The sequence below is a fragment of the Panthera pardus genome, unplaced genomic scaffold, assembly GCF_024362965.1.
Source record: "Panthera pardus isolate Hobbes unplaced genomic scaffold, ASM2436296v1 HiC_scaffold_4, whole genome shotgun sequence".
NCBI classification, from domain to species: domain Eukaryota; kingdom Metazoa; phylum Chordata; class Mammalia; order Carnivora; family Felidae; genus Panthera; species Panthera pardus.
The window spans coordinates 1,130,414-1,157,885 of record NW_026526969.1 but is presented as its reverse complement, the minus strand read 5'-3'; the positions used below and the strand labels follow the sequence as shown (position 1 = coordinate 1,157,885).

At 38.7% G+C, this 27,472-nt stretch overlaps 1 protein-coding gene across 2 annotated transcripts in view; it reads right to left on the bottom strand.

Annotated features, from left to right (window-relative positions):
• LOC109250645 (S-adenosyl-L-methionine-dependent tRNA 4-demethylwyosine synthase TYW1) overlaps positions 1-27,472 on the bottom strand; it is a 214,866-nt gene that overhangs the window by 124,261 nt on the left and 63,133 nt on the right. For both annotated transcript variants that reach the window (XM_019421733.2, XM_019421734.2), the window contains exon 10: positions 16,578-16,696. In XM_019421733.2, coding sequence (XP_019277278.1) covers positions 16,578-16,696 — 119 coding nt within the window. The remainder of the gene's footprint in view (positions 1-16,577; positions 16,697-27,472) is intronic.

The following is a 27,472-nucleotide window of genomic DNA, read 5'->3' as shown; positions in this document are numbered from 1 at the left end:
GTTTTTAAGAACCTGTAAAATGAAACAAAAATAAACAAAATGCTCACATAAGCATTTAAATCAATTTTTGTAGGCCTTTTCTAACATATGTACTGAATTATTTATAACGGAACCAGATGGTGGATTCTAATCTTAAAAGTCAGTGTATTAGTACTTCTTTATCAGAAGCCACAGTACAGGAAACCTCTCCATTTACTTTTATCTTTCTAACATCTCACTAATGAATTTGTTAAGTATATTGTTTGCTTTTTTAAAAACTGGGTAAATGTATTGCCTCAGAAACTAAAGAACTGCATTACTGGCTATAAACAGGTAATACAAGTAAGGGGTATTACCCACGAAATCCTCTTTTGAATCTTGACCTTCAAAAACAACCACGACAGGGGCGCCTGGGTGGCTCAGTCGGTTAAGCGTCTTCACCTCAGGTCATGATCTCGTGGTCCGTGAGTTCGAGCCCCGCGTCGGGCTCTGGGCTGATGGCTCAGAGCCTGGAGCCTGCTTCCGATTCTGTGTCTCCCTCTCTCTCTGCCCCTCCCCTGTTCATTCTCTATCTCTCTCTGTCTCAAAAATAAATAAACGTTAAAAAAAAAAATTTTTTTTAAAAAAACAACGACAGACACACACACACACACACACACACACACAACTACTTATGTCAAGAATTTTAGGAAGAGAGAAGAGACTATAAAATGTGTAGCAATGAGAACTAGGACACAAAGCACTTGATTCTCTCCTCTACAAGCTAAGTATTAGGTGATCCAAATATTTCAGTTCACACAATCATATGACTTTTGTTTTGCAAATATTCATCCTATAATATTTTAAGACTTGTAAGCACATACTCTATCACTAAACAGGAGATGTAATGAGGCACCCAGGCGGCTCAGTTGGTTGAGCATCTGACTCTTGGTTTCAGCTCAGGTCATGATCCTAGGATCGTGGGATCAAGCCCCACGTTGAGCTCTGCGCTGAGCATGGAGCCTGCTTAAGATTCCCTCTCCCTCTCCCTCTGCCCCTCTCCCCTTCTTGTGTTCTCTCTCTAAAATAAAGATAGATAGATTAATTAATTAAATTAAATAAAAAGGAGGTGTGACGTATCATTTTATTGCAATGCCACCACATTTTAGCAATCTCCTTGACTGAAATAGGAGCCACGGATCTAGACTATACACAGGACTTTTCAACCTCAGCACGACTGACATTTTGGACACGGTAATTCTTTGTTGTACAGGTTTGTCCTGTCCTGTGCAATACAGGATGTTTAGGAGCATCTCTGACCTCTGCCCAAAAGACACCAGAAGTACCTCCCTCGATAAGAATGATACAAAATGTTTCTAGACATTGTCAAATGGCCCAGGTTCTGCCCTGCCCCCCCCCCCCACAAGTGAAAAGCAGCAATTTTGCTCCAGCTGAGAATCACTGATTTAACAAGATGTCCAAAGAGATACATTTCAGTTGTTGTTGTTGTTTTCCACTATATCCCTGGATAACTAGACAAGGGAATACATGTACTTCCTTCAATAGGAGATGATGAGAATTTAATGAGATGATGATATTATGGGTGTATTCTTTCTTAAAAGATATTATTTTTTGTATTAACCTTCAACTGAGAGTGCTCGCTTCGGCAGCACATATAGTAACCTTCAACTGAGATATGTACAGACAGAACAATATGATGGCTGGGATTTGCATCAAAATAGTAACGATAAATGGATAAATAGTAAGATAAATGGAACGCGACTGGCTTTGTGTTAATAAAATGCACACAAAAAATCTTATTATACTATTTACCTATATTCAAAAAACTCTGTAATCAAAGTTTAAAAAAAAAAAAAAAAAAAGAACTCTGCACAGATCTCAGGAGATAAACAATCTGCTGCTGAATGCACCAAAGTAAGAAAACAACACGTGGCTGACTGCCTGTAAAGAAACGCTGGGAGACAGTGTCCTGGGTGAGTCAAAGCACTGAAAAGCACTCACATACACCAGGGAATAAAAGAAGCCTGAACCACACCGAGGACACAATGCATTCTAGGAAAAGCCCTGAAAAGACACTAAACTTTCACCTACATCTGATTTTCAGGCCCAGCACATGCAGGCAGTGAAGGCAAAGACAGAGTTGTCAATAAACAGCCTGGCCAAGCTTTGAAGGAATGCCCCAACACAGAATCTATCTGCAAAGACTGGGGGGGGGGGGGGGGGGGGGGTATTCCTCTTTTTTTCTTTGACTCCATGTGCTCAAGGAAATCTCTGTCAACACATTTCCTGGCCACTAAAACAAAGGCTTCACAGACAATACACAACATAGAATAAAGTCTGTATAAAAATAGTCTAGAAACTCACTAAACAAACAACTAAAACCCAGAGCAAGCAACAAAAACCTGAAGAATGGGAAGAATCTGATTTTCAGAGTTAGCACATCATAATATCCAAAATGTCAGTTGTCAATAAAACATTACAAAGCATACAAAGAAACAAGAAAAGCATGGACCACTCACAGGAGAAATTAACAAAAACTCTCCTTAAAGAAGCACAAACATTACACTTACTAGAAGAAGACTAAGTCACCTGTCTTAAACATGCTCAAAGAGCTAAAGGAAACCATGGTCAAAGAGCTGAAGAAAACCAGGAGAAAGATCTCAACAGATGCTGACAATAAATTAAGAAATACAAATGATAAAAAGAAACCAAAAAGAAGTTCTAGAACTGAAAAGTATAACAAATAAAAAATTCAGCAGAGGGCTGCAACAGCAGATTGAACAGCCTTTGAGAAGAAAGAATCAGTGAATTTGAAGATATGTCAATTATCCAATCTGAGGAACTGGAAAAAAAAAAAGTATGAAGAAAAGTGCACGCAGCCTTACAAGACCTGTGGGACAACCATCAAGAATACCAACATACAAGGCGCCTGGGTGGCTTAGTCAGTTAGGCATCCAACTTCTGCTCAGGTCATGACCTCACTGTTTATGGGTTTGAGCCCCGCATTGGGCTCTGTGCTGACAGCTCAGAGCCTGGAGCCTCCTTTGGATTCTGTGTCTCCCTCTCTCTCTGCCCCTCCCCTGCTTATTCTCTGTCTCTGCCTCTCTCTCTCTCTCTCTCTCTAATAAATAATAAATATTTAAAAAAAAAAAAAAACAAGAATACCAACATATGTTTAATGGAAGTCCCAGAAGGAGAGGAAAGGGAAAAAGGGGCAGAAAGAATATGTGAAAAGATAATGTAACAACTTCCCAAATTAAAGACACGAATTTACACATCCAACAAGCTCAATGAACTCAAGCAGAATTCATTCAAAAAATCCACACCAAGACACAGCAGTTCATCAAACTGCTGAAAAACAAAGGATTCAAGAATCTTGAAGGAAGCAAGAGAAGACATTCATCACACATAAGGGATTCTCAGTAAGATTAACAGTCAATTTCTCAGCAGAAACAATCAAGGTCAGGACGCAGTGGGATGACATATTTAAAATGCTAAAAGGAAAAAAAATGTTAGCCAGGAATTCTCTATCTGGCAAAGCTATTCTTCAAAACCGAAGGAAATATTAAGACCTGTACTATAAGAAATGCTAAAGGCAGTCCCTGAAGCAGAAATGACAGGACACTAGACAGACATGCACCAAACAAAGAAATACAGAACAACATAAAGGTTATTACATAGGCAAATACAGAAGTCTGTATTACCGCACTTTTGGATTCTAATTCCTCTTTTTTTCCTATACAATTTAAAAGACAGATGTATATAACAATAATCACAAATGTATGTTAATGAGCACACAATGCATAAAGTTGTAATTTGTGACAACATAAAAGAACGGGAATGAAGCTCTGTATGAACAAAGTTTTTGAATACAGTTGAACCAAGGGTGGTCATAGTTCAAAATAAAGTCAATCCTCACTATTTGCTGATTCCATATTTGCAAAATCACCTACTGGCTAAACTTTATCTGTAACCCCAAAATCGATATTTGAGGCATATTTGTGGTCATTCGTGGCCACTCAGAGAGCAGCAAAAAATTTGAGTCGCATAGTACACACACTCCCAACTGAGGTCAAACAAGGCAATGTTCTCTTTGCCTTCTTGTTTAAGCTCTTGTACCGCAAACAGTGTTCTTTTGGCAGTCAACTTAATGCCCCATTTTCTGCACTTTGTGCTGTTTGTTAGTGATGCTACTATTTAAAATAGTCTCCAAGCACACCGCTAAAGTGCCGTGTAGTGTTCTTAGGTGTGATGTGCCTTGCAGGGAAAATACGTGTGTTAGGTAATCTTCATTGAGGCGTGAATTACAGTGCTGTTGGCCGTAAGTTCAAGGTTAATGAATCAACAGTATATATAAAATAAGGCATCTTTAAACAGAAACACACATAAAACAAAGTTATGTGCTGATAAGATGGCAAATATGTTGTGCCAAGAGGAGTGCAAGAACCTAATCCTTTATTTCTCCTAAAAGTCACAGTTTAGTATTTGCTAATGCAGGATTCGTGCCAACTTTATAGAACTACCACAAATAAAGAAAATTAAATGTAGAGTGTTATAAGTTTAAGAGGTTAGTTTTAATCCCGAGGGGAATAACCAAGAAAATAACTAAAAAATGTACAGAAAGGGAAACATTGTACACAACAAATTGTGTTATGTCAAATTGTACACAACAAAAAATCAAACACAAAAGAAGGCAGTAATAAAGTGCGCAGCCGAAAAGATTAAAAACTTATAAAAACAAAGAGCAAAACTGAATGGATCACATTCTCTAATTAAAAGCCAGAGATTGGGGCGCCTGGGTGGCTTAGCTGGGTAAGCATCTGACTTCAGCTCAGATCATGATCTCGCAGTTCGTGAGTTTGAGCCCCCCATCATGCTCTATGCCAACAGCTCAGAGCCTAGAGCCTGGAGCCTGCTCTGGATTCTGTGTCTCCCTCTCTCTCTCTCTCTCTGCCCCTCACCCGCTCACACTCTGTCGTCTCTCTCTTAAAAATAAATAAACATTAAAAAAAAAAAAAAAAAAGCCAGAGATTGGCAAAATGGATTTAAAAAAAAAAATCTAGGGGCGCCTGGGTGGCTCAGTCAGTTAAGCGTCTGACTCTTGGTTTCAGCTCAGGTCATGATCTATCAATTCGTGAGTTAGAGCCCTGCTTAGGGCTCTGCACTGATAGTGTGGAGCCTGATTGGGATTCTCTCTCTCTCTCTCTCTCTCTCTCTCTCTCTCTCTCTCTCTTTCTGCCCTCCCCCACCAACTCTCTCACAATAAATAAATAAACTTAAAAAAAAAATCTAACAATATGCTGCCTACAAGAGATTCACTTTAGATCCAAAGACACAAATAGAAGTGAAAGGAGGAAAAAACATTTAATACAAATAGTAACCAAAAGAGAGCTGAGGCAGCTATACTAATATAACACAAAATAGACTTTAAGTCAAAAACTGCTACAAAAGACAAAGAAGAACATTATATATTGATAAACAGGTTAATCCATCAAGAACATGTTAACAATTATAACAAAATACATACTTAATAAAAGAACACCAAAATATATGAAGCAGAAATTTATAAGCTAAGGAGAAAATACAGCTCTAAATTAATAATTCTAAAATTCAAATCCACATTTTAAATAACGGACAGAACTAGGCAGAAGATCAATAAAGAAATAGTACATTTGAACAATATGATAAACCAAAAATACCTACGACATAAACAAAACAATATACCCCAAAACATCAGAATACACATTTTTTTCAAGTGTACATAGCACATTTTCAAAGTTGTACCATATGTTAGGCCAAAAAAATAGTGTCAATGAACTTTAAAAGACTGAAATCATACGAAATATTTGCTTCAACCACAATGGCATAAAATCAGAAATGAAGAACAGAAAGGAAACTGAAATATTAATGTGTGGAAATTAAACATAACACTTTTAAACAACCAATGGATCAAAGAAGAAAACATAGGGATATTACAAAATACTTAAGAGATGAATGGAATGTAGCTAAAACAGTGCTCAGAGGGAAATGTATAGCTATAAACACCTACGTTAAAAAAAAAAAAATCAATTACCTAACTATATACCATAAAATACTAGAAAAAAGAAAAGCAAATGAAGTTCAAGGCAGCAAAAGGAAGGATATCATAAAGATCAGAATAGAAACAAAAACATTAGAGCCAACAAAACAAAAACATCAGTGAGCCCAAAAACTGGTTCTTGCAAAGATCAACAACACTGACAAACCTTTACCTAGATTGAAAAAAAAAGACTCAAATTATTAAATTCGGAAATGAAAATTAACACCTCACTACCAACCTTACAGAAACAAAGAGGATTATGAAAAGACTATAAACAACTATATGCCAACAAATTAGATAAACTAGACAAAATGAACAAATTCTTAGAAATATACAAGTTCCCAAAACTGACTCATGTAGAAATGGAAAATTTAAACCAACTTATGACAAGTAAAGTAAGTGAATCAGTAAGTAAAACCTCCCTGCAAAGAAAAGCCCCAAAACAGGTTTTACTGGTGAATTCCTCTAAGGATTCAAAGAATCAACACCAATTCTTCCCAAACTTTTCCAAAAAATAAAAGAGGAGGGAACACTTCCTAACTCATTCTATGAGATTAGCATCATCCTGATAACAAAGCCAGAAAAAGCCATCCTAAAATAAATTTATTTCTCCCAAAGTGTCAGTTTGCAATTCTAAAAGTCCCTCTCATGCATTTAACTATAATTGACATTAATATGTTGTAGTTGAAAACAGCCAGGCCAGGTTCTTACTGCCCAAGAAAAAAGTTACAAAATAAGGGTATGCCAGAATGAGCTCTGTGATGCTGATAGGAGTTGAAGGTATCAGTACAAATTCATGGTTCCATAATTTAATATGCACAGACAGATATACACACATACATGTATTTTCTACTTCTATCTGCTGAGAAGGCCTGGAAGCACTAACACCTCAATAACAGTGAACATAGCAAGCATCCAAATTTTAGACTTTAAGTATCATTCTTCAATAAGGGAAACTAAGGCTCCTTAGAGAAGTGGTTGATTCCAAGGCTGGTCAGGGAAAACACAAATTGAGCCTGAAACTTCTTCTGGAGTCATATAACACACAGTGTTTTAAATGAAAGAAAAGCCACAGAAGTCAACCCAACAGAACTCTTAATGGCCAAAGCTAGAAAAATATGAGTAGTAAATAATAATAGTATTGGATTATAACCAAAGGAATAAGTATCCTTGAGTCCAAACTAATATAATATAAATTTTAAAATGGGGGAGAAATGATGCTTCCTCACAGAAGAATTCCATTATATGTTAAAAAAAAAAAAAAAGGAAATAAAAAATAAACATTAGAACACTAAAGCAACAATTTGATGCAGGCAAAAATCCACAAACGAATGAAATATTTAGTGGGCAAATGCTTAAAGAGAAACAGCATATTTGCATAGGCTCAAAGTATCTTATCAAAATATTTATTACTTACGAAGAAGAAATCAATTTTAAGGTGGAACATTACACTTGAAAGCCTGGCAAACGCTACCTTAATTAAATGATAAAGGTTAACAACACCAGTATTAGGACATATTGATATCATATAGCCCTTAATAAGACCTGCTGGAAAGGTCACATTCCTTTTATGGTAGTCTTCCCCAAATCCATAATTTCACTTTAACCATGAGAAAACATTAGACAAAATATCTGACCAAAACTCTTCAAAGGTGTCGAAATCATGAAGAACAAGGAAAGAACTATGGCAGACTAGAGAAAACTAAAGAGACATAACAACTCAATGTGATGTGGGATCCCAAACTGAATCCTGAAAGACCATTAGTGGGAAAGCTGAAGAAACTCAAATAGTTTCCAGTTTCATTAATAGCATTGCATCAATATTAATTTCTTGGTTTTGATCATTGTTCCAGAGTTAAGTAAGGTCTTTCTTAACATTAGGGAACATTAGGTGAAAGATATACAGAAACCCTACGATCTTTGTAACTCTTCTGCAAATCTGTAATTAATTTTTTTAATGTTTATTTTTCAAAGAGCATGAGTGGAGAGGGGCAGAGAGAGACAGAGCACAGAGTCAGAAGCAGATTCCAGGCTCTGAGCTCAGCACAGAGCCCGACTCAGGGCTTGAACCCACGAACCGCAAGATCATGACCTGAACTGAATTTGGGTGCTTAACCAACTGAGCCACCCAGGCACATCACACCGAGAATTATTTTTTAAAAAATTGTAATGTTTATTCATTTTTGAGGGAGAGAGAGACAGAGCACGAGTGGGTTAGGGGTAGAGAGAAAGGGAGACACAGAATCCAAAGCAGGCTCTAGGCTCTGAGCTATGAGCACAGAGTCTGATGTGGGGCTCAAACTCATGAATCTGAGCCGAAGTTGGATGCTTAACTAGCTAAAGCCACCCAAGTACCCCTAGAATTATTTTAAAACAAAAAGTTTATGCCTATAAGATTTTAATGATAGAACAAGAGTCATATATTAAAGACTAAAAAAGGATGTAAAACAAATTAGAGAATGGTTTCAACCACATTTTTAAAAAAGTGAGAAGACCCAGGAAAAAAAGAATGAAAGCAAATACTGGAAAGTGTTAACTATGATTTGTCTGGATTCTGGAATTGTAGATAGTTGTTTCTCTTTATACTTTTTGGTATTTTCCAAAAGTTTCTACAATAAACATGGATTACTTTTATGACCAATGATATAAAACCTTTTCTCAAGAGAAGAATTATAGGTCTTGTACCAACAGGATAGATAAATCAAGAAATGGCATAGACTGGAAAGTATTAAATCATTCTGGTTGCTAAAGAATGAAATATTGAGACTCCAGAATTAAGTATACAAATGGATATAGTGAGTTAGAGGAAGATGAACTTTTCAGCCTAAGCCACTGGATAACTAATGGTGCCATTACCAAAATAGTATGAAGAGGTTAACAGTATAATTGTTATTATAGTTAACAGTATATTGTCCACTGTGGACAAATGGGACTTAAAGTACTTGTGGATCATCTGAGACAATATATCCAACAGGCAACTGCAAACCAAGGATGAAAACTCAGAAAGGAGACGGGCTAGAGATAAAGAATAGAAAGGTGTCAAACTCCAGGTATTTAATGAAGCCACAGAGATGGTTTACTACCCCTCCCATTATAACATAGAGCAACAAAAGAAAGCCAAGGGTAGAATCAGAAAGATTCATCAGGTCAACAATAAGCCAAAGAGCTAAAAGGGGAAATTAAAAAGTAACTGTCAAAGGGCTGGGAGAAAACACTAGAAAAGACAGGTGTGTCTGAATCCAATAGAAGTAGAGAGCCTTGTTTTCTAGCAAGTTTTCCTGGAGTTCAATTTAGAGGAGAATTAAGTCACCTCTATTCGATTTGATAGTAAAGAAGTCACTAGCTATCATAACAAAACGAACTGCAATGGAGACATCAGCCAGCAGAGAATTGAGGTGGTGAAAAGCAAACAGGTGTTAGCGAAAGAGAAAAATGGATTAGTAGCAAGCACAAAAGATTTCTGCAATTTAGACATTTTCTTTCACTTAAAATTTCCAACTTTAAAAGATTGAATTCTACATATGAGGGACTGTAGTTGGCTTAAAGACATTTGAATTCAACACCTTGAATTTCCAGCAAGATAAATAAAAGAGCTTCCTATAACAAAACACCTAACATGATACCTTAGCATTAAAGTAGTCTTAAAAAGACAATAAAATGTAGAAAAGCAAGGTAAACACAAATCACAAAACGAGAGAATTAAAGTAAATATTCGTTAATTTATTAATTTATCAATATTTATCAATACCAACAATCACAATAAGACCAACTGAACTCCAAACAGACTTCTAAAAATCCAGCAATTCCAGGGGCGCCTGAGTGGTTCAGTTAGGCATCGGATTTCGGCTCAGGTCACAGTCTCATGGCTCGTGGGTTCGAGCTCCATGTCGGGCTCTGTGCTGACAGCTCAGAGCCTGGAACTTACTTTGGATTCTGTGTCTCCCTCTCTCTCTGCCCCTCCCCTGCTCGTGCTGTCTCTCTCTCTTAAAAATAAATAAACATTAAAAACTTTAAAAAAAAATCCATCAATTCCATATACAAGTGAAAATATTGGTCTATAGGGGCACCTGGGTGGCTCAGTGGGTTAAGCATTCGACTTCAGCTCAGGTCATGATCTTGTGCTGACAGCTCAGGGCCTAGAGTCTGCTTCTGTGTTTCCGTCTCTCTCTGCCCCTCCTCTGATCGCACATGCGTGCACACTCGCTCTCTCTCTCAAAAAATAAATAAATATTATAAAGAAAATATTGGTCTATAAAAGACTTATACACTAATGTTCACAGCAGCTTTATAATTGAGTCAAAACCTGGAAACAAATCAAATATTCAACTACAGATGAATGGAGAAACAAACTGTGGTATAACCATACAACAGACTGTGTGCTTCAACAATAAAAGGAAAACAATTACTGATGTATGTAACAACATGAATGAATCCCAAAAACATGTGTGACAAAAGAAACCAGACACAAAATATTGTTAAAATGTCAATACTACCCAATGCAATCTACACATTCAATGCAATCCCAATCAAAATTGCACCAGCATTCTTCTCGAAGCTAGAACAAGCAATCCTAAATTTGTATAGAACCACAAAAGACCCCGAATTAGCCAAAGTAATAGTGAAGAAGAAGACCAAAGCGGGAGGCATCACAATCCCAGACTTTAGCCTCTACTACAAAGCTGTAATCATCAAGACAGCATGGCGTTGGCACAAAAACAGACACATAGACCAATGGAGTAGAATAGAGACTCCAGAATTGGACCCACAAAAGTATGGCCAACTAATCTTTGACAAAGCAGGAAAGAATATCCAATGGAAAAAAGACAGTCTCTTTAACAAATGGTGCTGGGAGAACTGGACAGCAACATGCAGCAGAATGAAACTAGACCACTTTCTTACACCATTCACAAAAATAAACTCAAAATGGATAAAGGAATTGAATGCGAGACAGGAAACCATCAAAACACTGGAGGAGAAAGCAGGGAAAAACCTCTCTGACCTCAGCCGCAGCAATTTCTTACTCGACACATCTCCAAAGGCAAGGGAATTAAAAGCAAAAATGAACTGTCGGGACCTCATCAAGATAAAAAGCTTCTGCACTGAAAAGGAACAATCAACAAAGCTAAAAGGCAACCAACGGAATGGGAAAAGATATTTGCAAATGACATATCAGACAAAGGGCTAGTATCCAAAATCTATAAAGAACTCACCAAACTCCACACCCAGAAAACAAATAATCCAGTGAAGATATGGGCAGAAGACATGAATAGACACTTCTCTAAAGAAGACATCCGGATGGCCAACAAGCACATGAAAAGATGCTCAACGTCGCTACTCATCAGGGAAATACAAATCAAAACCACACTCAGATATCACCTCACGCCAGTCAGAGTGGCCAAAATGAACAAATCAGGAGACTATAGATGCTGGCGAGGATGTGGAGAAACGGGAATCCTCCTGCATTCCTGGTGGGAATGCAAACTGGTGCAGCCACTCTGGAAAACAGTGTGGAGGTTCCTCAAAAATTAAAAATAGATCTACCCTATGATCCAGCAATAGCACTGCTAGGAATTTACCCAAGGGATACAGGAGTGCTGATGCATAGGGGCACTTGTACCCCAAGGTTTATAGCAGCACTTTCAATAATAGCCAAATTATGGAAAGAGCCTAAATGTCCATCAACTGATGAATGGATAAAGAAATTGTGGTTTATGTACACAATGGAATACTACGTGGCAATGAGAAAAAATGAAATATGGCCTTTTGTAGCAACGTGGATGGAACTGGAGAGTGTGATGCTAACTGAAATAAGTCATACAGAGAAAGAGAGATACCATATGTTTCACTCTTATGTGGATATCCTGAGAAACTTAACAGAAGACCATGGGGGAGGGGAAGGGAAAAGAAAAAGTTAGAGAGGGAGACAGCCAAACCATAAGAGACTCTTAAAAACTGAGAATAAACTGAGGGTTGGTGGGGGTTAGAGGGAGGGGAGGGTGGGTGATGAGCATTGAGGAGGGCATCTGTTAGTATGAGCACTGGGTGTTGTATAGAAACCAATTTGACAATAAATTTCACATTAAAAAAATAAATAAAGTAAATGAATGTGTAAAAAAAAAAAGAAAGAAAGAAACCAGACACAAAAATGCATACTGAATGATTCCATTTTTAAGCAACTCTATAGAAAAAAGCAAACTAACACATATTGTCAGAAAGAAAATCAATTTGCCTGGTGCTAGGATAAGACGAGAGAAATTAACTGAGAGGCAGAGCACAAGGGAACCTCCAGGACTAACGTAAATGTCCTTCATCTTTTTTTTAATATGTATTTTTAGATGTTTATCTATTTATTTTTGAGAGACAGAGAGCATGTGTGCCTGCAAATGGGAGAGGGGCAGAGAGACAGGGGGACAGAGAATCCGGAGCAGGCTCCACGCTGCCAGCACAGAGCCCAACATGGGGCTTGAACTCACGAATCATGAGATCACGACCTGGGCCAAAGCCAAAAGTCCGACACTTAACTAACTGAGCCACCCAGGCGCCCAGAAAATATCCTTCATCTTGATTGTGGTCACAGTCACACAGATGTACACATATACCAAAACTCACTGAACTATATCTTTTAAACAAATGCATTTCAGGGAGACTGGGTGGTTTAGTCGGTTAAGTGACCAACTTCGGCTCAGGTCTTGATCTCACAGTTCATGGGTCCCAGTCCCGCATCGGGCTCTGTGCTGATGGCTCAGAGCCTGGAGCCTCCTTCAGATTCTGTCTCTCCCTCTCTCTCTCTGTCCCTCCCCAATTTGCACACACTCTCTCTCTCTCTCTCTCTCAAAAATAAATAAAACATTTTTTAAAAATTTTAAACAAATGCATTTCACTGTACGTAAACAAAGCTTCAATAAAGTGGATTTTTAAAAATTTATCCAGCCAAACACTTGTTTACAAGTAGCCCACCTAAAATATAAGCATGCACAATGATTGAAGTTACATGAAGGAACAAAAAAGAAAGACTGGGCAAGAATTAGTAATCAAAAGAAATTTAGTATAGTTATATTAATATCACAAAGCATAGACTTTAAAGCAAAAAGGCATTATTATGGATAAAGAGGATGACTAAATAATGATAAGACAAATAATCAGTTATATAAAATAAATTTCATTGCTGTTTTATTACCCAACAATTAAAAATACCCTCTTTTGGGGTGCCTGGGTGGCTCAGTCAGTTGAGCATCCAACTCTTGATTTCACCTCAGGTCATGATCTCACCATTCATGAGTTTCAGCGCCCCTGTCAGGCTCTACAACTGCTTGGGATTCTCTCTCTGCCCCTCCCCCACTCACACTCGCTCACTCTGTCTCAAAATCAATGAATAAACTTAAGAAAAAAGCACCCTGTTTTCACTAGTATATGATAAATTTATAAACACTAACCATTTCTACTAGACATATAGTACTTCTCAGTAAATTTTAAATAACTTGTATTAAAAATCACATACTATAATTTGGTTGAGTTTCTTTTTAAGTTTATTTTGAGAGACAGAGAAAAAGCATGTGTGTGCATGCACACATGTCAGTAGGGAGAGGGGCAGTGAGGCAAAGAGAATCCCAAGCAGGCTCCATGCTGTCAGCACAGAGCCCAATGCAGGGCTTGAACTCACAAACCTTGAGATCATGACCTAAGCCAAAATCAAGAGTCAGATGTTTAACAAAATGAGCCACCCAGGCGCCTCCAGTTTGGTTGAAATTTAAAAACAAAAATATTATCTCCCAAATCTAACTTATGTGTAATTTTTCTAAATATGTCTTTGGAGGCCATAATATAAATTAGAAAATATTTACAACTGAATAATAAAATTAAGTAATCAAGTCACAGGATACAAAATTAATACCCAGAAATTGGTTGTTTCTACATACTAGTAACACAGTAGCAGAAAGAGAAATTAAGAAAACAATCCCATTTATAATGGTACCAAAAAGAATAAAATACGCAGGAATAAACTTAACCAAGGAGGTGAAAGACCTGTACTCTGAAAACCATACAACACTTATGAAAGAAATTGAAGATGACACAAACAAATGGAAAGGCATCCCATGCTCATGGATTAGAAGCACTAATATTGTCAGAAGGTCCATACTATCCAAAGCTATCTATAGATTCAATATAATACCAACAGCATTTTTCACAGAACTAGAACAAATAATTATAAAATTTATATGGAACTATAAAATTTATATGGAATCTATATGGAACCACAAAAGACCCAAATACCCAAAATAATCTTGAGAGAAAAGAAAAAAGCTAGAGGTATCACAATTCCAGATTTCAAGATGTACTACAAAGCTGCAGTAATCAAAACAGTACAGACACGAAAATAGACACATAGCTCAATGGAACATGATAGAGAGTCCAGAAACAAACCCAGGCTTCAATGGTCAGTTAATCTATGACAAAGGAGGAAAGAACATACAATGAGAAAAAGACAGTGTCCTCAATAAATGGTGCTGGGAAAACTGGACAGCCACACGCAAAAGAATGAATCTGGATCACTTTCTATTTTTTTTTTTAATTTTTTTAACATTTTATTTCTTTTTGAGACAGGGAGAGACAGAGCATGAACAGGGGAGGGTCAGAGAGAGGGAGACACAAAATCTGAAACAGGCTCCAGGCTCTGAGCTGGCAGCACAAAGCCCGACGCGGGGCTTGAACTCACAGACCGTGAGATCATGACCTGAGCCGAAGTCGGCCGCTTAACCGACTGAGCCACCCAGGTGCCCTGGATCACTTTCTAACACCATAAACAAAAAGAAACTCAAAATGAATTAAAAACCTAAATGTGAGACCTGAAACCATAAAAAATTCCTAGAAGACAGCATAGGCAGTAATTTCTTTGACATCAGCCATAGCAACATTTTTCTAGATATGTCTCCTCAAGTGAGGTTAACAAAAGCAAAATTAAACTACTGGGACTACAGCAAAAAGAAAAAAAAAAAAAAAAAAACTTCTGCACAGCAAAGGAAACAATCAACAAAACTAAAAGGCAACTACTAAATGGGAGAAGATGTTTGTAAATATCTTCTGATAAGGGGTTAGTATCCAAAACATATAAAGAACGTGTACAACTCAACACCAAAAAGCAAATAATCTGATTTAAAATGGGCACAGGGCCCGAATAGGCAGTTTTTAAAAGAAGACATCCAGATGGCCAACAGACACATAAAAAAATGCTCAACATCACCAATCATCAAGGAAATGCAAATCAACATCACAATGAGATATCACCTCCTACCTGTCAGACTAACTACAGTAAAAAAGACAGGAAATAAGAAGCATTTGTGAGGGTGTGGAGAAAAAGGAACTCTGCTGCACAGTTGTTGGGAATGTAAATTGCTACAGCCACTGGGGAAAACAGTGTGGAGATTCTTTAAAAAATTATCAATAAAATTACCATATGATTCAATAATTCCACTACTGAGTATTTACCCAAAGGAAATGAGAAGATACATTCACCCCAGTTTATTGCAGCATTATTTACATCAGCCACAATATGGAAGCAGCCCAAGTGTCCATCAACAGACGCTTGGATAAAGATGTGGTGTATACGTACAGTGGAATATTACTCAACCACCCAAAAGAATGCGGTGCTGCTATGTGCTACAACTTGGACGGACCTCCAGGGTATTATGCTACGTGAAATAAGGCAGACAGAGACAGACAAAGGCCATATATGATTTCATTTATCTGTAGCATCTAAAAACAAAACAAATGAATAAACAAAGATACAAACAAAAAGAATCAGAGCTATAAATATAGAGAACGAACTGACTCAGGTTGTCAGAGAGGAGAGGAATAAGGGATGGGCAAAACGGGTGAAGGAGAGTGATAGATACCGGCTTCCACTTACGGAATGAATAAATCTCAAAAATAAAAGGTGCAGACAAGGAAATAACATTCAAGGGCATTGTAACAATGCCATATGGTGACGGACGAGAGTTATGCTTGTAAGCACAGCATAAGGTATAAACTTGCTGAATCACTGTATCGCACACCTGAATCTACCGTGTGTGTCAACTATATTCAAATTAAAAAAATAATTGAAAAATAATTAACTAATCAAAATCTATGGAACATAGCTGAAGAAGTACTTAGATGAATATTCCTGATTAAGGATTTATAGAAGACTGAATATTAATGAGCTAACAGTCTAATTTAAGTTAGAAAAAGAACAGGGGAGTAAAACAAAACAAAAAAATTGACTATTGAACAAGATAACAAAGCTATGATGCAGAGGATTCACAAAGCTAAAATCTATGTCTTCACAAAGACAAAAACTTGGCAAAACCCTGACAAAACTGGTTGAGGAAAAACAAATGCGTAAATATATAATATTAGAAAAGGAAATGGGGATTACTTCTAAAACCAGCAGAGCTTTAGGTAAATTTGAATGAAAGGCTGAACAGAAACTGATTATTACAGATGGTTACGGATTCGGTCACCACAGCCATTCATTTTTACTTACCGCCAGCAGAAGACACATTTATTTGCACATGCCAAGCTTGGGGTAGTTTCCATGCAACGATGGCTTTCGATACCATAGAATGTATGTTTGTAGCAACCTCCTCTCCCTCGGAGCATCGACTGCAAAAGTAAAAAACAAATGATAATCTGAATAAAACCCTCAAGGCAAAGAAAACACCAAGGCATCATTTTTAAGAAAAAAAGGTGCATTTCATAACCATAAATGCCCCTACGGTATCCGCATGATGCAGAAAATTAACATTATAGTGTTTTGATGGTGCTTTAAATTTTCTAAAACCCAATGAAATAAACCTATGATCCATTAACTCTGAAAGCCCTATAGAGAAGATGGCACTGATGCTTTCATTTTCAAATCCATTCAACCGCCTCAGATAGTATTAGTACAATAATATGTAATACCAAGGGATAGATAAGACAGGCTCCTAGAGGGGAGTAGCACTCCTAAGAAAGAGTATCTCTGCTTTGAGAAAGGGAGAGTGAGTAAGGGGATGCGTCCTAGAGCATATTCTATGTCAACTGAATGGTGGAACTTGAACATACTGAAACTGCTGAGGGGACAAGTGGCATGTGTGTTAAGAGACAGATTTTCCCCCAAAAAGGACACGATTTAATATGTGAGTGGTAAAACTGCGGTGAGTCTAGTAAGAATAAATAATTTGAAGAAATACTGTAAGATAAACTTAGAGTTGGAATCACAAGATATTATCAAGCTTTTTCAGATGTCATCAGAAAAATCCATCTAGAAACTCTGCAAGATAGGCCTGATTTCGGTAAAAGTGAAACCTGGGAGGAGGCTACGCAAAAAAGATCATGGTGAGTTGGCTCATATTATTGGAGGAAAGGGGAAGAGTGCTAAGGAGGTACAATCAAAGGTATTCTCCGTTAGAGAGGCAAAACAAAGTCATCCAGGCAAAATGAAGTCATCCAAGATAATGGAGATGTTGCCTCATCTCAACTGTGACTGAAATATGATGGAATTAACAACAGGAAAAATGAGGAGACACAAGGAGCCCATATGTGTGCGTGTGCATGTGTGTATGTGTGCGTATACGCTATACATCAGCGTGCTCTAACGTTATAATGCTATCCACAATGAAAGAAAGTTATTAAAAAAATCTACCAGCTTGATTATTATGTTGGTTAATCACAAAGTCTTTTATTTTATTTTTTCCTGATAGAAAAGCGTACTCCAGTCCATCACGTTTGGTACTTGGATTAGGAAAACTAAGGAGTGAAGGAAAAATATTGTTCAAGATAACTACGAATTCTCTTCCAAGTTGCCAATAAAATATCCAGAAGGCAAACAAAACATTCAGATCTTGCAAACAGCACTGAAAACTAAAAATAAAAGCCCACTAAATGCCAAAATCACAGCATAATTACCACTAAATATCAGGCCAATGGGAAAACAAGGTTGAAGACCTGCACATTTCATTATTTACTGAAAGGTTAATATACCTGAAGCATGCCGTGTGTTGAATGTACAATAACGAACAAGACAGAGCCCCAACCATGATCTAGTTTGAGGAGGAAATGGCAAGTAAACAGGCAAAACGTGCAATACTATTATGCTAGGGTGGTTGAATCAATCAAGATTCTTTTGCAAGCAACAGAAACGGACTCTGGCTAAAGAAAAGGGATTTGTTCAAAGGACCCCACAGATCACAGAATCTTTAGAAAGGCGGGAACGAAGGACGGCTGGCCACAGGACCACCCCTCAATCTCTCAGAAGCCATCTACTGTAGACGCCACCGCTCTGTGGCTACCATCACCACGACCACCCCTGAAATGGAGATGCCTCTGCCACGAGCTCAAGAATGAACCCTCCGTGTCCCAGCCCTTCTGTCTCTCACTCCACACTCAAAGTCTTGGGCAAAGAGAATGACCAGCCTTGATGATACTGTTATACCCCCGCTGCCAGCATATGGTACCAGCAAACAGTATGTCTCCTCCTTAACTTCTGAAGCAGGCAATGGGCCCCTGCCCTAAACAAAGCTAATTCAAAAGGGAATTCCCCAAACATGAAAAGACCCAGATGCCGGGCAGGGCAAGCAGAGAAAAGACAAATGTCCAGTAAGGTATTACGAGAGCCTGAGAGACGGATGACTGACCCAGCCAGCCTCACCGGACAAGTGACAACTTCCCAGAGGTGTGATGTCCAAACAGCACTGAAGTACTGATGAAAGAATAAAAGGATAAGAGAGACAGAGTCATGTGAGAAGAGGGATGACACGTTTCTCTTTTAAAAACGCTTTTTTTCTGGGGCACCTGGGTGGCTCAGTTAGTTGAGCATCCGACTCGGGGTTTGGGCTCAGGTCATGATCTCCCAACTGAGTTCAAGCCCCGCATTGATTCTCTCTCTCCCTCTCTCTCTCTCTGGTGAGAGAGAGCCCTCCACCACTGGTGGAGGAGCCCTCCACCACTCACGCTGTCTCTCTGAAAATAAATAAACTTAAAATTTTAAAACTGTTTTTTTTTTTCTAAAAGTTGTATAGTTTTACTTTATTTACTGTAGTTCATGACCCACGTTCAGTTAATTTTTATGTAAGATGTGAAGTTTAAAAGCAACGTGTGTATGTGTGCAGGTACTTCGGGTGTGTGCATTTTGGTGGTGGTTTTCTGCCTGTGGATGCCTAATTATCCCAACATTTGTTGAAAAGGTTATCCTTCCTCCAAGGAATTGCTTTTGCACCTTTGTAAAAAGTCGTTTAGGCATGTTTGTGGGTTTCTTTCTGGGATCTCTAACCTGTTCTGTCGATCTGTGGGTCTGATACGATAAGCTATAATATCAGGATGTAGGATTCCTCCCATTTTCTTCTTCTTCCTCAACACTGTTTAGGCTCTTCTGTTTCTACAAAAACCTTACTGGGATTTTAATAGGAATTACATTAAACCTATAGATCAATTTGGGGAAAACTGACATTTTGCTGTACTGAGTCCTCTAATGAAACAACATTTATTTAGATTTACATTTAGATTTTTATTTACATTTACACTTAGATTTTCATTGATTTCTGATTTGATATCTTGCCTCATTTCTAATGTAAGCATTTACTGCTGTAAATTTCCCTATGAGCACTGCTTGAGCTACAACCCACGTAGTTTGTTTTGTTTTTATTACCATTCAGCTGTATGTTTTGGGTTTTTTTTCCTTTTCTTTTGAGACTTCTTCTTTGACCCAGGGCTTATTTAGAAATGTATTGCTTAAACTCAAAAAACAACAGAGGTTAGAGAGGATGCAGAGAAAGGGGAACACTTTTACACTGTTGGTGGGAATGCAAACTGGCACAGCCACTCTGGAAAACAGTATGAAGGTTCCCCAAAATATTAATAGGCAATCTCTATCAAAATAACACCAGCATTCTTCACAGAGCTAGAACAAACAATCCTCAAATTTGTATGGAACCAGAAAAGACTCCAAATACCAAAAGGAATCCTGAAAAAGAAAACCAAAGCTGGACGCATCACAATCCCAGACTTCAAGCTGTATTACAAAGCTGTAATCAAGAGAGTATGGTACTGGCACAAAAACAGACACTCAGATCAATGGAACAGAATAGAGAACTCAGAAATGGACCCACAAACACATGGCCAACTAATCTTTGACAAAGCGGGAAAGAATATCTAATGGGATAAAGACAGTCTCCTCAGCAAATAGTGCTGGGAAAACTGGACAGCAAAGTGCAGAAAAATGAACCTGGACCACTTTCTTACACCATACACAAAAATAAACTCAAAATAAGATGGGAAGCCATCAGAATCCTCGAGGAGAAAGCAGGCAAAAACCACTTTGACCTCAGCCACAGCAACTTCTTACTCAACACGTCTCTGGAGGCAAGGGAAACAAAAGCAAAAATGAACTATTTGGGACCTCATCAAAATAAAAACCTTCTGCACACCAAAGGAAACAATCAGCAAAACTAAAAGGCAACCAACGGAATGGGAGAAGATATTTGCAAATGACATATCAGATAAAGGTTTAGTATCCAAAATCTATAGAGAACTTATAAAACTCAACACCCAAAAATCAAATAATCCAGTGAAGAAATGGGCAAAACACATGAATAGACACTTCTCCAAAGAAGACATCCAGATGGCCAACTGACACATGAAAAAACGCTCCACATCGCTCATCATCAGGGAAACACAAATCAAAACCACAGTGAGATGCAACCTCACACCTGTCAGCATGGCTAACATTAACAACTCAGGCAACAACAGATGTTGGCAAGGATGCGGAGAAAGAGGATCTCTCTTGCATTGCTGGTGGGAATGCAAGCTGGTGCAGCCACTATGGAAAACAGTATGGAGGTTCCTTAAAAAATTAAAAATAGAACCACGACCCAGCAATTGCACTACTGGGTATCTATTGAAGGGATACAGGTGTGCTGTTTCGAAGGGGCACATGCACCCCAATGTTTATAGCAGCGCTATCGACAATAGCCAAAGTATGGAAAGAGCCCAAACATCCATCAACGAGTGAATGGATAAAGAAGATGTGGTATATTGGGGTGCCTGGGTGGCGCAGTCGGTTAAGCGTCCGACTTCAGCCAGGTCATGACCTCGCGGTCCGTGAGTTCGAGCCCCGCATCAGGCTCTGGCCTGATGGCTCGGAGCCTGGAGCCTGTTTCCGATTCTGTGTCTCCCTCTCTCTCTGCCCCTCCCCCATTCATGCTCTGTCTCTCTCTGTCCCAAAAATAAATAAAAAATGTTGAAAAAAAAAAATTAAAAAAAAAAAAAGAAGATGTGGTATAGATATACAATGGAGTATTACTCGGAAATCAAAAAGAATGAAATTTTGCCATTTGCAACTACTTGGATAGAACTAGAGGGTGTTAAAAAACTAGTCAGAGAAAGATAAATATCATATGACTTCACTCATATGAGGAATCTAAGATACTAAATAGATGAACATAAGGGAAAGGAAGCAAAAATAATATAAAAACAGGGTGGCAGACAAAACATATGAGACTCTTAAATATAGAGATCAAACAGAGGGTTGCTGGAGGGGTTGTCGGGGGGGATGGGCTAAATGGGTAAGCAGCATTAAGGAATCTACCCCTGGAATCACTGTTGCACTATATAGGCTAACTTGGATGTAAATTTAAAAAATAAATTAATTTTAAAAAATAATAGAACTACCTACAACCCAGCAATTGCATTACTAGGTATTTACCCAAAGGATACAAAAAAGCTGATTCGAAGGGGCACATGCATCCCAATGTTTATAGCAGCATTATCAACAACCAAATTATGGAAAGAGCCCAAATGTCCACCAACTGATGAATGGATAAAGAAGATGTGGTGTATATACACAATGTAATATTACAGAAATCTTGCCATTTAGAACAACATGGATGGAACTAGAGTGTATTATCCTAAACAAAATAAGTCAGAGAAAGACAAATATTGTATGATTTCACTCATATGTCGAATTTAAGAAACAAAACAGATGAACACAGTGGAAGGGAGGAAAAATAAGATAAAAACAGAGAGGGAGACAAACCATAAGGGACTCTTAAATACAGAGAACTGAGAATTGCTGGAGAGGAGGTGGGTAGAGGGAATGGGTTAAATGGGTCATTGCTATTAAGGAGGACACTTGTTGGGATGAGCAGTGGGTATTATATGTAAATGATGAATCACTAAATTCTACTCCTGAAACCAATATTATTAGAAAGAAAGAAAGAAAGAAGAGAAGGAAGGAAGGAAGGAAGGGAGTTAGTTTAATTTCTATATAGTTAGAGATTTACCTTTCGATTCTATTAACTTCTAGCTTGCCCATTATGGTCAGGGAACAACTATATGATTTCAATTGTTGTAAACTCGCTGAGATTGTTCAATGGCCTAGAACATGGTCTGTCCCGGTCAATGTTCCAAAGGCACTTGAAAAAACATGTATTCTGCTGTTGCTGCATGGTATATTCTTTATCTGTCAATTAGATCCTATTAATCAACTATGTTGCTCAGATTTTCTAGAACCTTGTGATTTTTAGTCAAGTAGTTCCAGCAGAGGTTGAGAGGGGGTTTCAGAGCCCCCAACAAGAACCATGAAGTTTTATTTTTATAAATTTCTCCATTCAACTAGGTCAGTTTTGAGCCTCCAATGTTTGGTATATACTCACTTAGTATGGATTATCATTTAATCATTATGAAATGTCATTCTCTGTCTCTAGAGAAAGTGTCTTTGCTCTGAGGTCAACTTAATCTGATATTTACACAGGCAAACCTGCTTTTTGGATTACTGTCAGCATGGTATATGGCTTTCTATCATTTTACTCAACCCACCCATGTCACTAAATTTGAAGGGAGCTTCTCACAGACATCATATCTTGGAGTCCTGTTTTTTTTTACAGGACTATTTTGCCAATAGCTATCACTTGATTGGTACACTTAGAATTGTATTTGAAGCAATTACTGATACACTAGCCCTTAAGTCTGCTATTTTATTATGCTTCCTGCTTGTTTCCTCTCATTCTCATACCTGTTACTCTTTCTTGATTTCCTGCAGGTTACTTAAACGTGTTTTGGGATTACATCTTAATTTATCTTGTTTTTTGGTGTATCCTTTTGTAAATATTTGTAGTTGTTTGTAGCTCTTTGTATAGTGTTTGCAGTGGTTATTCTGAGTGTTACATACATATACGTGACATGTATATACTGTATGTGTAGTATATTTACATATATACATGACTTATTATAGTCTGCTGGTATTAACATTTTATACCTCAAGTCAAGTATGGAAACATCACTTCCATTCAAGTCCCTTAACTTTCCCTCTTTTATTTTTTTTTAATTTTCTTAATGTTTATTTATTTTTGAGAGAGAGAGACAGAGTGCGAGCAGGGGAGGGTCAGAGAGAGAGGGAGACACAGAATCCAAAGCAGGCTCCGGGCTCTGAGCTGTCAGCAGAGCTGACATGAACTGAGAATCATGACTTGAGCTGAAGTCAGATGCTTAACTGACTGAGCCACCCAGGCACCCCTAACTTTCCCTCTTTTAAATTATATGTTTTTGCCCTGAGTATTACATGGTATCTTAATTTTTGTTTCAATCATCAAATACGATTTATAAGAATCATGAGAAAAATTATCATCTGCTGCATGGACCCATATTTCTGATCTTCCCATCATTCTTTCTGACTTCCTGCTGCTCTAATAATCTTTCTTCTATCATTTCAGTAGGTTAGAAGAACTTCGTTTAGTCAGTGTTTAAGAGCAGATCAGCCAACAAATTCTTTGTTCTCTTGAAAGCATGTCTGTACTTAATCTTCATTCTGGAAGGACAGCGTGGCCAGATACAGAATTAATGGTCGCCAGCTCTTTCCTTACAACATTTGAAAACCGTACCGCCTCCCTCTGGCCTCCATGAATTCAGAGGAGAAATCTGGTGTCAAATTAACATTACTACATCATTTATCTCTAGCATCTGTCACGATTTTTTCTTTTTTACTTTTCAGATCCATTAATTCTAAGAGGTCTTGGTGTGGATTCCTTTCGTTTTATCCCACTTGGGGTTTGCGCTCTTTGTTGTTCAGAGGGGGTAAATTCTATTGACCTATCTGTTTACAGATCATTCTGTTGATCTGGTGAGGCCACTGATGCTATCTATCCTCTGTCATCTCCACTCTACTACTGAGCCCATTTGGTTTTTTATTTGTTACTGTGTTTTTCAATTTTAAAATTCCCCCTTGGTTCTTTTTATAATTTCCATTTCTTTGCTGGGATTTTTTATTTTTCATTTGTTTCCAGAGAATTTGTAACTGACTGCTGAAGCATCTGTATGACAGCTGCTTTAAAATCCTTGTCAGATTATTCCATCATCTGATTCATCTGGTGTTGGTATCAGTTCATTATCTTTTCTCGTTCAAGTTGTGATTTTCTTGGTTCTTGGTATGACAAGTGATTTTTATTGCATTCTAGACTTTCTGTCTACTATGTCAGGGGACTCTAGATCCTATTTAATTACTTTATTTCAGGAGGCAGTCACTTGAGCATACAGGTCTTTTGTGTGCTGTGGTTCCAGTGTCAAAGTTTAATTTTCCAAACCTTTGCCGTGTAACTTTGCTTGGGATCCCACTCACTGATCTCTGCTGTTACCATCTGCAGAGGTAGAAAGGGTTCCTCTAGGATGGCTCGCTGGGAGGTCTCGAAGGAGTGAGGAGGCCAGGTGTCGTGTCAGCTGGCTTCCCAGGGTAGGCTGCTCATGCAGCAAAGTTCCTCCGTGATTGCCCCTGACAACCCCAGTAATTGAGTGGGAGAGGGAATCTTAGGCTCACAGGGACAAAGAGGCTTCCCCAGCTAGACCACTTCCCCACTGATGCCACTTGCCAGGGCCACCCAGCCACCATGTTCTCTCTCCATTGGGAAAGGAAGCCTCAGGCCCTGCAGGGATGGAAAGCATTTCACAAGTCAGGTCACTTGTTGGAAAAGTAGGTGGTGGGAAGGGATCTCTCTCTTTCCACTTTCACTTGGCCACCCTCGTATCTCTTAACAGGAAAGCAGAATTTCAGGTCCAACAGGAATGGAGACCACTTGTGCTAGCCACTTCCTGTTAGTGGGGCTCCCAGCTGATCTCCTTGGCAGTGGTACTGGGCCTGCCCGATCCTGTTGGAGGGACTCTCGTTCCATTCTGGGAATAAATGAGCCTCCTTAGGTGGTTTTCTGTTGCAAGATTAAGGATTAGGAAACATGGGGTTTGAGTTGCGCTCAGAGATGGGAGATGTAAAACATCCTGCTGCTGTACTGCTCCTCCACTCCTGGGGTCTCGAACCAGGCAGCCTTCCTCTTACCACCTTTCAAAGTTCCCATCTGGTTGCCTTTGTGTTTCCCAGGGTTCCAGGGTTGTGCACAGCAGGAAGGAACAGGGAGAAAGGGGTTTCTGCCCTCTTGTCCAGACCACAAATCCTCAGACATTACATTTTGAAAGGAAGTACTCTCACATCTGAAAACTAGTAAATAAGCAGGCTGGAAAGGGAACAAGATCTGAGAGTAACACATACTTAGAATTAAATCTACATGATAGATCTGGGTGGAAATTATAGATAGCCTCAGATTCATTAATCCATGAATTCTTGGCGTCAAATGGCAAATGAGAGCCTGAGAAAATACAACGGCAGCCAGCAGCCACACTGAATGAATGCAGGACACTATCAGCAGGCAGGCTCTGTGCACGTCAATTTGGAGATGGGGGTGCAGGGAGAAGAATGGAGGTGGGATGCTGAGAGACAGATCTCCATGGGTCTCTCTCCCTCTGAATATCTTGCAAGCAGCACTAATTGCCTTCTAGACTATCTTTTCAAAAAGGTTTGTATAGTGAAGAGCCTTAGAAGATCTACTGTCTCTCTAGAGCAAACCACATATCTGTTTATTGTCCAGGATAATAAAGATGTGTCCCTCTATGGCAAAGGTCAGGCAGGAATATCATCAACTATAAAAGTTTCATTTTCCTTAAACTTGGGGTTCCTCTCCTATAACATACATAACACATGTTACCTGGCCCTTCTACAGCTGCTTCACAGGAACTGGGGGCTCAGGAACCAGAGCAAATAATGATATTCTGGTTACAGCTATTATTATAATGTACCATCCATGCTTTCTGCCAGCATCCATGACACTCTAGCCGGCTAACCTGTTAGCTTGCAAGAAGGGTAAAATTTCAGACTCTAATTTGTGACAGAGAATGGAGAACTCAATGCAGACGTCAATAAACTACAGTCCACGGGACAAAAACATCCGTTTCTGTAAATAAAGTCTTGTCGGAACACCGTCACCCAAACTTGTTTACTTACTGTCTATGGCTGCTTTTCTGCTACAATGGCAGAACCAAGAAGTCACAACACAGATCAGATGACCCACAAATGTTAAAAAGTCAGTACCTGGCCCTTCAAGGAAAACTCTGCTGGCCCCTGACTTAGATATTTCTTTCATTTTCTAGAACAAAATAAACTCCAAACTGATTAAACTGTTAAAAAAGTACTAATGGGAGAAGAATTGGGGGAAAGGTGGAGGGGCAGAGCTGGAATCAGTCCCCCGACCTGGACAACATCTGCACTGGCAGAATCTACCTGATGGAACTATTTCGGAACTCACTGCTGAAGGCTTGCAACTTCCAGGTAAAGGCTGGAACAGTTCATTTCAGCTCTTAGCACAGTAGGAGCTCCCCGGCCCCCACCCCCAGCCATTTGGCAGACAGCTGTGCATGTGTTCCCGGGGAAGCTTGCACATAGCTAGGACAGGCAAAAAGGACCCTGTCCTGCAAAATACTGGGGACCTGTGTTCTGACTACTAATTGCAGCTTCTGATCATGGAAGTACAGAGAGGTGTGCGGCCATCGTTGCTCCTCTCCCCATTTTTGCAGGGCCCTACCCCTCCAGCTCAAGTGACTGCCAGGAGATTGGAAGGACTGCTACCTATTTTGATCCCCCTTGACTTTTCGCTGTCACCCTTTCAGGAGCCAGATGTTAAAAAGTAGGATATTCAAAACAACTGAATATCACCTTCAGGGACAAATAGAAAGTTACTGTGCGTGCCCAAGGAAAGGCTCAGGAAACACATAGTTAACACATTAAGTTTACCCCTCAGCCTCATCCTTACAGAGACAGCATACAAAACTCAATAAAACAAAAACAACAACAAAAAACAGCAAACCCTGTACAAGGGGGAGAATCTGATTTCCAGAGTTACCACACGATGAGCTTCAAATGTCCACAACAAAGACACAGGAAGTATGTCCCATTCAAAGGGAAAAAAATAATTCAACAGAACCTATTCCTGAAAAATACTTTATGGCAGATACATTAGACAGACTTTAAAAACACTGTCCTAAAGATGCTCCAAGAACTACAGGAAGACGTGGAAAAAATCAACCAAACAA